Raw genomic sequence first — 14,855 nt, forward strand, 5'->3', positions numbered from 1 at the left:
ATAAACCATGTATACAAGAACACACACACAGACACAAAAAAGTCAGCCTGTATAAGATCATTACCATTGCCAAAGAACCAGACACCATACGGCTGACGTATCTGCATCCATAATCCCTGAGCTTAGGGCCTCATTTATGTCCAATTACTATAATTAGAAAACATGTTTTAAACATTTAAAAGTACTTAACATTTCAACCATGTATTGCCATATTGATGCAGTCACACTTTGAAGCACATTGTTGCAGAACATTTGACTTTAATGATAAGCTGGTATATGCCAAAGCTCTGCAGAGTGCACTAATAATGACCTGGCCGTGGGTCTCTGCGACTTCTGCATCCCTCCAGCGAGAAGCTCCACACTCGGTTGCACAACCAATACGTCAACTATTGATTCTTAGAGCTTTCCACTTAAGTGCTGTATCGATTGCCTGTTGCAGGCAGAAGAAGCTTTGTGTGAGGTTCACGGAGGTCTTTGTGTTGGTCCCTGTACGGCATATCCACCATCAAGACGATCAGATGGACAAATTTTAGCACATTGGCTACCTAGTGGATTTTTGGAGTGATGATGTAAAAGTGCTTGGGTTAGGCGCGTGTGTCAGATAGCAGGAGTTGGGGCAATGCATTTTCTATGTAGCAAGACATAGATATTAGCTCGCTAAAACAAATGTCTCTGTTGAAAAGTTGGAGTGAAAAGGTGCTTCTCAGAACCGAAGCACTTTTCTGCTTGACTCACTCTCTCCCATAATCACTTCTCACAGTCTGTTCTGCTCTGTTGTATCACAGTAGTTTTGTCCTGTGTGTGTATAACTCAGTGGGGTTTTCTAACAATTTAACAATTCAATTTTGACTTATTTTGCAACTTCAGTTACCAAAACTTAAATACCAAAACAATAAAATAGCTATATATATATATATATATATATATATATATATATATATATATATATATATATATATATATATATATATATATATATATATATATATATATATATATATATTAGTGCTGTCAAAATTAGCAAGTTAACACATGCGATTGATTTTTTTTTTTTTTTTTTTTTTTTTTTTTTCCCAGTCATACGCGTTAAAAATATGCAATTTTAAAGCAAAAAATAACACAATTAATGCAGCATCCGTTTTTTCCATCATAATTTGGCTAGCATTACATTATATGATCACACTCTTATTCACGCAAATGCTTTTAAACCATTCAAGTGCCATAAGACAAACAAAAACGTGTTGTCAGTGTGACAGAAAGACGCACGTCATGTATCGAGTTCTCTTTCACACTTGAACAAACACACAGAATTATGTCAAAATGCTCATTTTATCCTCATAAGAGCAGTCTTAAATGAGTTAAATAACATCTTCATTGAATTTAGAGTTGTGAGAAAATGAGATGCACGTCATGTTCGGCAACGGCAGGTCTTAAAGTCACAGCAGCCTAATAAACCAGTTGCTGTGATGTCTGTCATTAATGTTAATCAAAGAACAAAGGTAACAGAGAAGGTTGTAGCTTTAATAACTAGGATTAATCTATATTTAATTTATAATTTATGCAGTGAAGATTGTAAAGTGTTTGATAACTTTATTCAATTTCTATATATTCCCTGTCTGTTAGACTGGTAGGAAGGCTACAAGTAAATATGGCATTCATTATAATGGGTTTATGTGAAAATTGTTTTAAGTTTACTTAAATTAAAAGTTATTTTTTAAAACCTAATAAATGTTGAAATTGATAATCATTTTTTTTAATAATACTGTAATGTTGAACGTCTATAATTATTGTTTTAAAAAAATCAGTTTCATAGAGACATCAGTACCAGTATTAGTACCAGTGATACTGGCCTTCATTCATAAAAAGATGTCATTGAACCAATATTTAAAATATACTGTCTTTAAATTGTTTCTACATTAATTTGGAGAGTAACTGAAATTATTACAATATAAAAATATTAAGAACTCCAATGTTTTTAATCGCGAGTAGTTACAGAAAAAATATGCGATTAATTAGGTAATTTTTTTAATCGATTGACATCACTAATATATACATATGCTATCGTTCAAAAATTTGGGTTGGTAAGATTTTTTTTTGTTTTTGAAGTCTCTTATGCTCAGCAAGGCTGCATGTATTTAATCAAAAAAACAGTAAAATCAGTAACATTGTTAAAAAAAAAAAAAAAAAAAAATTGTAATGTAGTTTATTCCTGTGATGCAAAGCTGAATTTTCAACATTACTCCAGTCTTCAGTGTCACATGATCCTTCAGAAATCATTCTAATATGCTGATTTGATGCTCGAGAAACATTTATTATTATTAGCAATGTTGAAAACGGTTAAATAAAAGTATTTTACTGACCCCAAAGTTTTGAAAAGTAGTTTATATATTTGTGTAATTTTATATTGCTGTTGCCAAATAAAATAGCATCATTCTACAGGCATTTTCTTAAAGTGATATTTTACTCATATTGTTAATGCAGTATCTCGTGCTTCTTATATGATTATGCTTCTATTGGTTAGAGGAGTTTTTGTCCTTTAACATAAGAAAATGCATATTTAAAAAATTAAATGGGTAAATACACCAACACAATACCAAAACATTTATTTATTTATGTTTATATTGCAAATATTCAATCAACTAACCCTAATGGAAAATGTTCAGTCTGTTTACCTTTAATCAGTGGCTTTCATGAAGTAAACAAACACATTTTCACTTTCTCTGTGCACAGCATCCAACATAAAATGTGGGCAGCTTTTACTAACCAAACACTCTTTCTTTGTTTCTGTTTTTCAGTGGCCATGTACAGGGAACCCTCTCTGCACGACCTGACTGAGTTCTCACGTTCTGGTAGCGGCACACCCACTAAGAGCCGGAGTGCCTCCGCTGTGCTGAACGGGGGCAAAGCTGTGAGTCAGAACGAGTCAACGTAGCCCGGTTTACCCGGCCCGGCCCGCTACCTTACGCCTTCACCAAAACCTCTGAATGCTTGTGACTTCACACAGACTTCTCTCCAAAAAGCTCTCAGCGGTTCAGGACAACATAAAACATAACATAACATAACATAACAACCATGCTACACTTTGCAAACTAGAGTAACATTTGATTGGACTTCTTTATAAATAGCTTGTTTTTTTGTTATGTTTAGCTTGTTGTTTTTGTTTTCCGTTCACCACTCGTTCATGCCTTTTCCATGTGAAACACAACAATTGTAGCCTTTCATAAAGTGGGACGTTTCATTTTAGTCCCTCTCAGCAGTCAAGGTTCATGTACTAGCATTGCAGATCAAATCCTGATCAAATAATACATTTGTTAAGAGTTCAGGGCAGTAAGTGAGGGTTTAGGAAGCCACCCCTGTCCTCCATGCTTCCTGAGTGTGAAGTGATAGAGAAGTGTGTGTGTGTGGGGGGGGGGGGGGTTCATGTGCACTCGCTCAGAGGGCTTGCTCTCTAGCATGGGAATATAAAGCCTGCGTTCTGCTCACATGAAGAGAGAAGCTGAGCCTCTCAGAAGCAAGAGGCAATGGCTTGCTAATTGTTTGAATTAGCTGTGAGCTTGTCTTACTTTTTCTTCCTCTTGTTCTTCCCACATATCAGTGTTTTTAGAGGTTTAAACAGCGACTGGAGATCCAGCGCACCAAAGACAGAACTGTGAGAGTTTCCCCTCGAGCTGCCAGACCACATCGGTGTGTGTGTGTGTGTGTGTGTGTGTGTGTGTGTGTATATATATATATATATATATATATATATATATACGCATGACAAGAATGACGAATGGGTTTTTTCTGAAGGGAGAGATTAGTGAGAGGTTTCAGTATTCGAGGAGATGGAGGTGTGGTTCTTGAGGGCTATTTGTTGTCACCCCTTTTGTCTCTTTTGCGTCCCGTTATCTCTTTTCTAAGTTCCTTTAGTCTGTGTGCTTGTGTTTTTGCCTTTCCCGCCCATGTCGACTCTCCTTTGGTCAATGCTGGTCACCGTTACCGGTGATTTGTGAGTCGTGGCGGGACTCCTGCCTGGACTTCGTTTTGTGTATAAGTAACTTATGGTGGTGACAATTTTCTATATAAATGAGCAAACAAAAAAATGATACTGTGGAACTTAAGTTGGTTAAAAATTTTTAAGGTATGTCTAATTTGTAAAAGTGGGGGAAAAAATGGGGGAGGGGGGAGACAAAAAAATATGTCTTGTACAGAACATGTACAAATCAGGTTGTGTACAATAAGGACCCTTTTTGTGGGCTACAGTACAGTATATATTCTTTCCCTCGGGCAACATAACGTCATACATGCTACAGGGGTTCTTCTCTCTTCTGTTTCCTTCTGGGTTTCTATCTTCTACAGTATCTGTTGCATGGGAGACTGCAGGGAGGTGAGGAATAGAGCTGCATGTTGTAGGCTATGTGTATTAACTCCTCCCTGGATCATATGTTCCAAACTACCAGGATAAAACTGACAAACAACATGTATGTACTGACTGGCACTCTGCCACGTACCTTCAAGTTGTTTCTTATTTGTTGTGTACATACAATGCACTGAATAAAATGTTTATATTAAGATATACTTTTAAAATGCGTCTGTGCTTTATTTGTTCACTTCGATCGGCGTAATTGTATTATCATTGTTCACTTGGCATACTGTCTTTCTCTTTGCCAATTCAGTTTGTTTTAATGGGCTCTTACATCTTATTTTAATCTATTTACCCCTTTTGGAATTGGGATATTAAATAGTCATATCGTGCCAACAAAAACAAATACTGAAGCGACAGCAATTAGATGGATAGCAGAGAACAGAAAATCATACTGTTACACTTTGCTGCGACAGCTGCGGTTGTTGGACTGCTTTTGTGCTGTTTCCAGTGTGAATAAAAGTAAAACAGCACTTAACAGAGCACTATGTTGTAGGAAGGTGACAAATAGCGCTCCACTGGGGAACGGATGTTGTTTTTGATGGTTTCCTGGCTGGTGCTGGCGTGTAGTTGAGCCAGTGATGTAGCCAACTATATCCACTTCCTCTGGACAAAGATGAATCGCCCATCGAAAAATCTGCTCTTTAATTGCCTGCAGAGTCAAGACTCCTCCGTGGCTTCTACCTTGTGGAGCAGTCTCTTGTAATGAATCAATATGATGGTAGACAGCCTTGTGACCAAGACTGAGTTCCCTTGAATAATATAGTGTGAACACTGGAGATCATTGTTGGGGAAAAAAAAAAAGAGTTTATATTGGAAAACCAGCTCACATTATAGAACTAGTTCTGCACAGTTCACAATACGAATGTTTATGATATCATGTTGAATATGTGCCCCTGGACTGAAATTTATACATCATCTGAAAGCTGAATAAATAAGCTGATATATTTATGTACAAAATATCTTCATGGAACATGATCTTTATTTAATATCCTAATAATTTTTGCCTTAAAAGAAAAATCGATAATTTTGACCCATACTATGTATTGTTGGCTATTGCTACAAATATACCCGTGTAAATTATGACTGGTTTTGTGGTCCAGGGTCATATATTATAACGTCAAGATTGGATATATACTGCCGTTCAAAAGTTTGGGGTAGGAAAGATTGTTGAAAGAAGTCTCTTATGCTCACCAAGGTTGCATTTATTTGATCAGGAATACTGTAAGAACTGTAGTATTGTATTTAAAATAACTGTCTTCTATTTCAATATATTTAACAAGCTGAATTTTCAACATCCAGTCTTCAGTGTCACATGATTCTTCAGAAATCATTCTAATATGCTGATTTGATGCTCAAGAAACATTTCTTTATAAAACATTATTAAACATAATTATCAATGTTGAAAACAGGTGTGCTGTTTAATATTTTTGTGGAAACCGTGATATTTTTTTTTCTTTGATGATGAATAGAAAGTTCATAAGAACAGCATTTATTTGAAATAGAAATCTTTTGTAACATTATAAATGTCTTTACTGCCGTTTTTGTTTAAAGGCACAATATGTAAGATTTTTGGATTAAAATATCCAAAAACCACTAGAACAATGTTATATATTTTGTTGACTTGTGTACTTATATTATCACAAATGTTTCCAAGAATGTTTAAATCCAGAGAAATAAGCAATTTTAACCAGGACACGGACCGTGTCCGTGTGTCGCCTATCAATAACATCATACCCTCAGTTTCCGGTTTTATTTATGTATTCGTCCCGAACCGTCATGATACGGATGCCACGGTTCGGTTCATGCAGTTAGGCGACGAATACATTCAGTCACAGGCGATCCACACTCCAATCCAAAAGGGGGCGCGCACAGTAATGCTTTTTAGCCTAACCACTTTTAACCAGCATTAACCACCAATAATCGCAATAAGCTCTGTGTTTTGTTACTTTTGATAAAAAACAAAATGGCATCTTTCAAATTCTGTCCATTTTATCATGAAATTCGAACAATAAATGCCGTTTTGATGCTTTTTGATGTGGCGTGACAGATCGCTGTATAGGCACCTGAGTTCAAACGGCAGAGCGGAGCGAACGCGATCATCCCTTCTTCTTCACTACTACAGAATGAACATGAAGGTATGTTGAAAGAAACAGTACAGCTTACTGAAACGTATCATATCTCGTGTAAGCGCTCAATCAGTGTTTCAACCACGGAAAGATGTCAGTAAAACAGTTTGTAAACAATATGTCACATAGTATTACATTTACCTCAGAAAAGCCTTCAGTGTCAACAGCTTGTTAGTTCGCTAGAGAAATGAACTGTTTCGCTAAATATATGCACTATATTAGCCTATATATTAATTATATTTTACTTAACCTGTTAGTTAATGTAAGGCCTAAATAAATCCGTCATGAAAACAAGTTATGACAGCCACTGTGTAAATGATTATATTTCAACAACGAATTGGAGAAACAGAAGTTAATGCAAAAACTGCCTTATGTGTAATTTACATGCTTACAATACATAAATTTTTTATTATTATTTGAGTGTTGATGATTATATCTAAAAATAAATAGCAACTGTATTTAATAATTTGGGCTCTGTTGTTAATTGTAACCTTTATTATAGTAATGTGCAAGTAAGGGCTCCCTTATAGTTTACAGCATTAGCAGAGATAGATTTTTTTTTCCTTAAGAAAATTGTAATCGAATAAATTTAAAGACAGGGACACAGTTTGTTCAGTAAAACATTGTTTAATAAAAAAAGAGAAAAATTTTTGTTTTTGCACCCTGCTGTACCGAACCTGTACAAAACCGTGACTTCAAACCAAGGTACGTACTGAACCGTCATTTTTGTGTACCGTTACACCCCTACTTTACAGTCATCTAATGCTCACTTAAGGTTTATCTTTAAAAACACTAGTAATTTTATAACACTGTCAATGTAATCTTTAGCCATTCCTAAAATAAATACCTTTTTTATACTGTACATTATAATGTGATGCATATGTTCACCCTAGCATTTAAAACAATCGATTTTTGTGTTTTATTTTAAATTTATTTAGACAAAATAGTATAGACTTTAATATCAGTGAAACCCTGTAAAAATGTATATTACTGATGAATGTGAATGTTTTGAGTATGTGAGTTCTAGAGGAGACATAAGGACTGGGAACAATGCTTGAGACAGTGAAAATCTCTTTGATTGTGGTGCAGTATGTATATACAGCAATCAAGTGCTCTGTATGTTATTAGCTCTGTAAGCAGAAATGAACTAATGAGGAGTCTGTTCCACAGCAGCAGGTCGACACATTTCATCTCTTGTGCTGCTGCTCTATGCACTCCCATTATTTCCTTTCTGTGGCCCTTTCTTCTCGTTGATTAGCCAGAACACTCTAATTCATTAACACAGACAGTTCTGTAGCACTGCAGGCTGAAGCCAACCGGACAAGCTCTTATCCTGAACAGACAGCAGCCCACACACCATGCAGCATAATGAAGACGAACCCTCAGAGGACCTGCAGAACATCATCTTCACTTGTTTCAGAAGACTTCACACAAAAGCTCACCTTATAGACAAATGTTGTGAACAAAACCCGAGAGCAGCAAATTTGTAATGTAACTCAACCTCAGTCTGCATCAGAGCTGAAATATGTAATTTAACAAGCCTTTTGCTGAAAAGAGTCTTTCTTACTCTGATTATATTCTTTTTTACATATGAAAAATTATGTTTGTACAGAAAGCTAAGGGTTGGTTTAATGTAGGACTTTAACCCCTGGTTTTACAGACAAGGCTTAAACCTAATCCCAGACTAAAATGAGCTGTTTTAACTGAAAGAAACTTGTACTGTCATATCTTAAAATATGTCAGTGCATTGTTTTGTCTCAAGATGCACACCAGTAATGTTTTTTTTTTTTTTCTAAGACATGTTTATAAAAGCTTCTTAAATGTCCTAATTGAACTAAGGCCTAATCCTGACTTAGGCTAAGCCCTGTATGTGAAACCGAAACCATGACTTGATATAATGGTCTTCTCGATGTATATATGTACTTTTTATAATATGTTGGTGTTGGAGAGAAATGTGCACAACAAAGGAATGGAAAATCGACACACGTCGACACTAACGAACAAATGAACTAGGGAAACTCAAGGCTTAAATACAAGGAACAAACTAAAGGAACTAGATGAAAACAGGTGAACAAAATCTAATAATCAGTGATTAACTATAGCAACAAACTAAAGCGTGAATGAGTAATTAAGAGACCTAATGTAAACAGGCAAACTGGAACTTAGAACATACATGTTACAGTTTCCAAGCTTTTCTAACTATAAAAAAAAATGTATTTTAAAGAATGAACCAGTCAGCTGATATTAAAATTCAATATTATTTTGTCTAAATATATTAAAAATAAAACACTACAAATTAAAATCATTTTAAGTGTTAAAAGTGAATTTAGGCATCACAATACTATAATGTACAGTATGAGGTACAAAATAGTCATTTATTTTGGAAATTTGATATTAAACTTTCTCCCCCGGTTTCACAGACAAGGCTTAAGCTAGTCCTAGACTAAAATGCATGTTTTTTAGTGTACGTTTATAAAAGCTACTTAAATGCCCTAATTGAACTAAGTCTAATCCTGGCTTAGACTAAGCCCTGTCTGTGAAACCGGGCCTTAAAGATTAACTTTAAGTAAGTGTTAGTTAAATTCACTTCAAAAAAATCTGAGGGCAAAAGAAAAATTAAGTAAATATCACATATGGAATTAAGTAAAATCTACTTACGTTTTTTTTTTTAAACTTTGAATTAAACAACACAGTAGATTTATTGTTATACTTTCAACCAGCCGAATGATGTACCAATTTTAATGTTGTATAATATATAAGACAACATATCTATTCGATATAGGTAATGAGGTACCCAACCGAACAAAGAGACCTCAATACATGGTACGCAATACACAACAACAGCAACATTCAATAGATACTTTAGAGTATGAATGGGTTATTTTGAGTGGAAAATAAACTCCATGGCCTGGTTTCACAGATAGGGATTAGATTAAGCCAGGATTAGGCCTTAGTTCAATTAGGACATTTAAGTAGCTTTTTTAAAATGTGCCTTAGAAAAAAATATTACTGGTGTGCTTCTTGAGACAAAACAAGGACATATGTAAGTTGCTTTCAGGTAAAACAGCTCAAACGTGCTAGTCTGGGACTAGCCTTGTCTGTGAAACTGAGTACAGATGTCACAAAGCAGCAAGTTACTAAACCTAAAACAACAACAAAATAGTGTTAAGACAACTGGAAAACATTGAAAAATGCAACCTTATTAATTATTCATGCCCCAGTGCATGATGGGAACACCAATATCAGAAAATTGAGTAGGATTTACTTAATTTTATAACTTTGATATTTACTAGAAGAATCATTGTAAATATAACAAACAATTCCATGTAAAATGTATTTATAAACTCAAGCTTTAATTTCTACAAGTTTGAATTCAGAACTAATATAGAGTTTTTACTTTTTTTTTTATTCTTGCCTGAACTATTATGGTGTGGGGGATTATGGTGTGGGGTTGTTTTTCAGGGGTCAGGCTCGGCCCCTTAGTTCCAGTGAAAGGAACTCTTAATGCTTCAGCATACCAAGACATTTTGGACAATTTCATGCTCCCAACTTTGTGGGAACAGTTTGGGAATGTCCCCTTCCTGTTCCTACATGACTGCGCACCAGTGCACAAAGCAAGGTCCATAAAGACACGGATGAGTGAGTTTGGTGTGGAGGAACTTGACTGGCCTGCACAGAGTCCTGACCTCAACCGAATGAAGACCTTTGGGATGAATTAGAGCGGAGACTGCAAGCCAGGCCTTCTCGCCAACATCACCGCCTGACCTCACAAATGCGCTTCAAGAAGAATGGTCAAAAATTCCCATAAACACACTCCTAAACCTTGTTGAAAGCCTTCCCAGAAGAGTTGAAGCTGTTATAGCTGCAAAGGGTGGGCCAACTCCATATTAAACCCTACGGATTAAGAATGGGATATCAGTAAAGTTCATGTTCACGTAAAGGCAGCTGTCCCCAAACTTTTGGCAATATAGTGTATATATCTAGTACAAAACTAATATCATCTGATAACCAATATGGTACCAACATATGCTATGCTTATTTTAATGTTTTTCAGTCAAGTAATATCCCAAGTTTCAGCAACACGGACAGCAGTTGGATTAATAACATCTTCCTTTATCAGCACAGTTTCTCTTTGTTCAGCTTCTGTATGTATCATCTATCCGTGAGGAATATGGTTCAAATGATATGAGCAGATCAAAGTCATCATTCCCCTTAATTACATTCAGCTACATGTCATCTTTTCTCATAAAATGTCAACTATCTGATCCTGGAGATGAAGTCAAATGAAGATGAACTATGCCAAGGTAAAATATGACACGAGGTGATATTATCAGCATTCTGCATAACCTCTAATGTTGAAGCCCACAGCACACTTCTCTAGTCATGCCTTACCCAAAGGTCTTTGTACTGTAAGTGACTTCATGTGTGTGGTTTGATGATTGCAGTGTCCTCTGGAGAAGGTCTTTGATCTCTGTGAGAGTGCTTGAGCAAATGAGACTGATTGGGAACATCTGAAGCCCATGTGTGAGGAAGATGTTATGCAAGAGCTGTTTATGTGCTCAGATAATAGCGCTATAGGCTCAGTGAAACACACACATATGCTTGGAGTTCACTGAAGGACATGGATGCACAGAAAGGCAAGCTCTTGAGGTGATGACATAATTCTCAGCATGCTGTATCACATATCAAGCACTATATTCTCACAGAGATGTTTAACGTACAGATATAATCCAGGGCAGAAAGCACAATCCACTCTGAACGGATAATCCGCACTTTGACTCCTGTGCGTTGCCCTGTGAGAAAATAGATGATGTAATTCTTTAAATTCCAGAAAGAAAAATGAGCTGCACTTTATAGTTTGACCTACATGTGAATTTGCAGTTACACAACACCTTCACGCTTACTGATTTATATTATCCATATCTGTAGATCTGAATTATAATTTCCTTCACCTTATTTCTTTCCATGCCTCATGATTGTACCCGTCATTTTTTCCTCTCCCCTCTCTTACCGCTGCTGCTGTTTGTGAGCAGGTGCAGGAGGGAATCCCGGACTGCGCGTGCTGCTGCAGTGGGAGGGATGTGATTACATAAGAGAGGCAGACAGGCCTCTCCGCTTTCTCCGCCGGTCATGCACTATTCATGAGGCTCTCTGCATCAAAACTGCATTCCTATTCCTGACACTTCCATGGTACTGCCAGGAAAACAGCCACTCCAGCGACACTACAGCCACACCGACCATGAAGAATTTACACATCTTGTCACTCACTCCCTGCTTTTTCCCTCATTCTTCAGCTGCTTTATCCCACACTCTTTAAAATAAAGGTTATTTATTGGCATCTCCTTTTGGAACCTTAAAGGGGACCTATTATGCAAAATTCACTTTTAAATGGTGTTTGAACATAAATGTGTGTCGACAGTAGCCGCGTTTCAAATTACAGATTTGTGCAAAACTTTTGCGATATTTTCTAAATGTCGATAAAAAAAACTATTGCAAAATGACTGTGTTTCCATTAACCGATGTTATGGGACTAAAACTCTCGCGATAAGTCATTTTCTAAAAGATACTTCTTTCTGAGAGCTTTATTTGGAGCGTAATATTTGCCACGACTTCTGGAAGCCCTTCTCCCTCATATATAGTTCCCTGGGTGCTTTTCAATACTCCACTGGATACTTCCTCCATCCTCCAGCCTGTGACCTGAACCCGTTTTTTTTTTTTTTTTTTTAATTCTATGCCATTTCAATTCTATAAATGCACCGGGACAGAGATGCATAAATAAGAAAAGAAAAGCACCCCTCTCTCGTCTTATGTAAAAACATACTGCGCTATATTTAAAGAATGATGACGTGACTGTAGCCTACGTCAGGTGACCTGTAAATGCGAAAAAACTGTTTCCATTGCAGTTTTGTAAAATATTCTTTTTTCGAATTGCCTGAAAAACCACTTCATCGAGCGTAAAAACTTTTTTTGCGATATTTGGGAGTTTTTGCGAAATTCACTTGTTTCCATTGAGCGTAATTTCAATTCGCAATTACAATATGTGCATTTTGAAGGGTAGGCTAATGGAAACGCAGCTAGTGTGTGTACACAACCACCCTATAATGATAAAAATCTACCCACTCCTTTTTTTCCAATCCCCATAAAACCTCAACAGTCTCAGAACGAGCCTTTTCATTTTCTGAGGAATGTGACATCACATTGTACAGGCCCCGCCCACGACTGCTGATGGACTCTGCTGTATTAGCATAGACCCCGCCCTGAGCGAGTTGTACACTGTCTGCCAGTGTCTTGATGCCGGAGCAGCTGTAGCGACAAGAATGTCTCGTAAGCGATTGATGCGTTTTGATGTTGGATGTAAGAGTGAACATAACAGTCTTCATTTACTCTCGACATCTGAGCTGCTGAAGACACAGTGGATTAGTTGTATTTTTGAAGGGAATGCGCCACAGATCTAATATACACATGCGATTTCTGTCCCTGCTGTTTACGTTCAGACATAACCGACTGTGTTTATGTGAACTGTGTTTTTGACATAACCTTGTGTGTATTTAACACTTTAAACACAATAAGACATGAAAGAGAAGTTAGTTTAATACTCTTGCAACTGACAGCCAGCTTTCTGTGTGTGTGCTTCAGATGTGTACGCTCAGAAAACGATAAATTAGAAGTTTAAACTGATATAGCTTTAAAACGCATGCAGATAATAACCTTTCATGATGAAGAAGAACTGCACTGTCCATGAGCGTGATCGTGATATAGATGACAATCAAAACCAAGAAGATGTCTTGTTAATATTTGGCACAGTGTCCAATGCAGGAAGGAGCTGTGATCATGGAAAGGGGGCGGGGAGCAGCAGCTCATTTGCATTTAAAGGCACAGGCATGAAAACAGCATGTTTTGCTTGCACTCAGAAATTGGTCTTTACAACATGGTGTAATAAATGATCTGTGAGGTTTTCTAAGCTGAAACTTCACAGACACATTCTGGGGACACCTGGGACTTGAATTACATCTTGTATAAAGGGGCATAATAGGTCTCCTTTAAACATCCATGGAAGCTTATAGTGGAAAAAGATTCATCAGATTATTAATATAAAAATTGTTCTTTTAAGAACTGTACCATGATAGTTCTTTGGCAAACCCAAACTAGCTCTTTAATGGCATGGCTGTGAGGAAAAAAAGACTATTTTGGAAATTTATTTTTAGGAGTGAATGCTGAGCTGTTTTAACAACAGTTGTGTCCGTCAAGTTCATTAGTTCATTTGCCAGTAAATATTGTTTTATTGATTAGGTAATGAGGTCATAGATGACGGAATCTGTGAATTTGTCAATGAGCAAGTTTCCTGACATAACACATTCACTAATCAGATCAATAACTCTAGTAATGAGTCCGGTAATCCCTCTGGCTTTATACTGCCAGCTTTTCAAAGTGGTTCTTTGATAAACCCATTAGCATGTTCGGATCTTGGCGTCATGGATTTTCATCAATGAGGTTGTCGAGTGTTAAAAGTTTACTAATGCATTTTAAGGTTTTACTAATGGACTCATTAATGGAGTCACCCATATAGACATTGAGAAAGTTCACAGATAATCAAAGAACTCACCAACAGGATGATTGATAACACTGTTCCATCATTAATGAATAACTACACAGGAACAAATTAGTAACACAATATTAACATTCTAGTAACTCTGATTAATGAATTAGTAAGTAATAGTGCTCAGTTAAATGCAGTAGTTCACTATTAGCTAATCAATAACTAATATTTTTTTCATACCTCCCAGAGGACTACTAAAAACTACTACAGGTTCATAATTAACATGAATAATGGATAAAGTATAATTAATTCTAAACTAAAGATCATGGTAACCCACTAGTAATGACTCAAGTATTACCAAACCCTTCAAAAGGAATTACTAATTATTAGGATATTTATTTACTTATTTATACTAAAATGTGTGTGTTTTAGAACTATTTGTGTTTTGTGAGCCTTTTACCTTAGACAAATTTCTATTACTAGTTGATAGGCTATCAAGTTTTTGAATCTTGAATATTTTTAAAAGCTTGCAGTGCTGAGTAATATTGGCTTTTGTATAAACTGCTTGTAATGTTCGTCACTTTGGAAAGACTACATGTAATAAAACTGATAAATAATGAACACTTTGTTTGGTTCGCTAAAATGCTAAATTATAAGGTCAGCCAATTTAATTAATGCATTTGTTCATTCATTAGCGAAGCTCACCCATGAACTCAATCTATCACTGCAAGGATCAGTTCACTAATGATATTTGAGGTTTTTTCAACCTGTCTAATTTGCAGTCAAT

General features: G+C 36.2%; 1 protein-coding gene across 7 annotated transcripts in view; it reads left to right on the plus strand.

Moving 5' to 3' along the window:
• Window positions 1-4,557, plus strand: part of fgf13a (fibroblast growth factor 13a) — a 125,551-nt gene extending 120,994 nt beyond the window's left edge. For all 7 annotated transcript variants that reach the window (XM_051860515.1, XM_051860516.1, XM_051860510.1 and 4 more), the window contains one exon: window positions 2,796-4,557. In XM_051860515.1, coding sequence (XP_051716475.1) covers window positions 2,796-2,932 — 137 coding nt within the window. In that variant the 3' untranslated portion in view covers window positions 2,933-4,557. The remainder of the gene's footprint in view (window positions 1-2,795) is intronic.
• The last annotated feature ends 10,298 nt before the right edge of the window (window positions 4,558-14,855 follow it).

Source organism: Ctenopharyngodon idella, chromosome 14 (assembly GCF_019924925.1).
Source record: "Ctenopharyngodon idella isolate HZGC_01 chromosome 14, HZGC01, whole genome shotgun sequence".
Classification (NCBI taxonomy): Eukaryota; Metazoa; Chordata; class Actinopteri; order Cypriniformes; family Xenocyprididae; genus Ctenopharyngodon; species Ctenopharyngodon idella.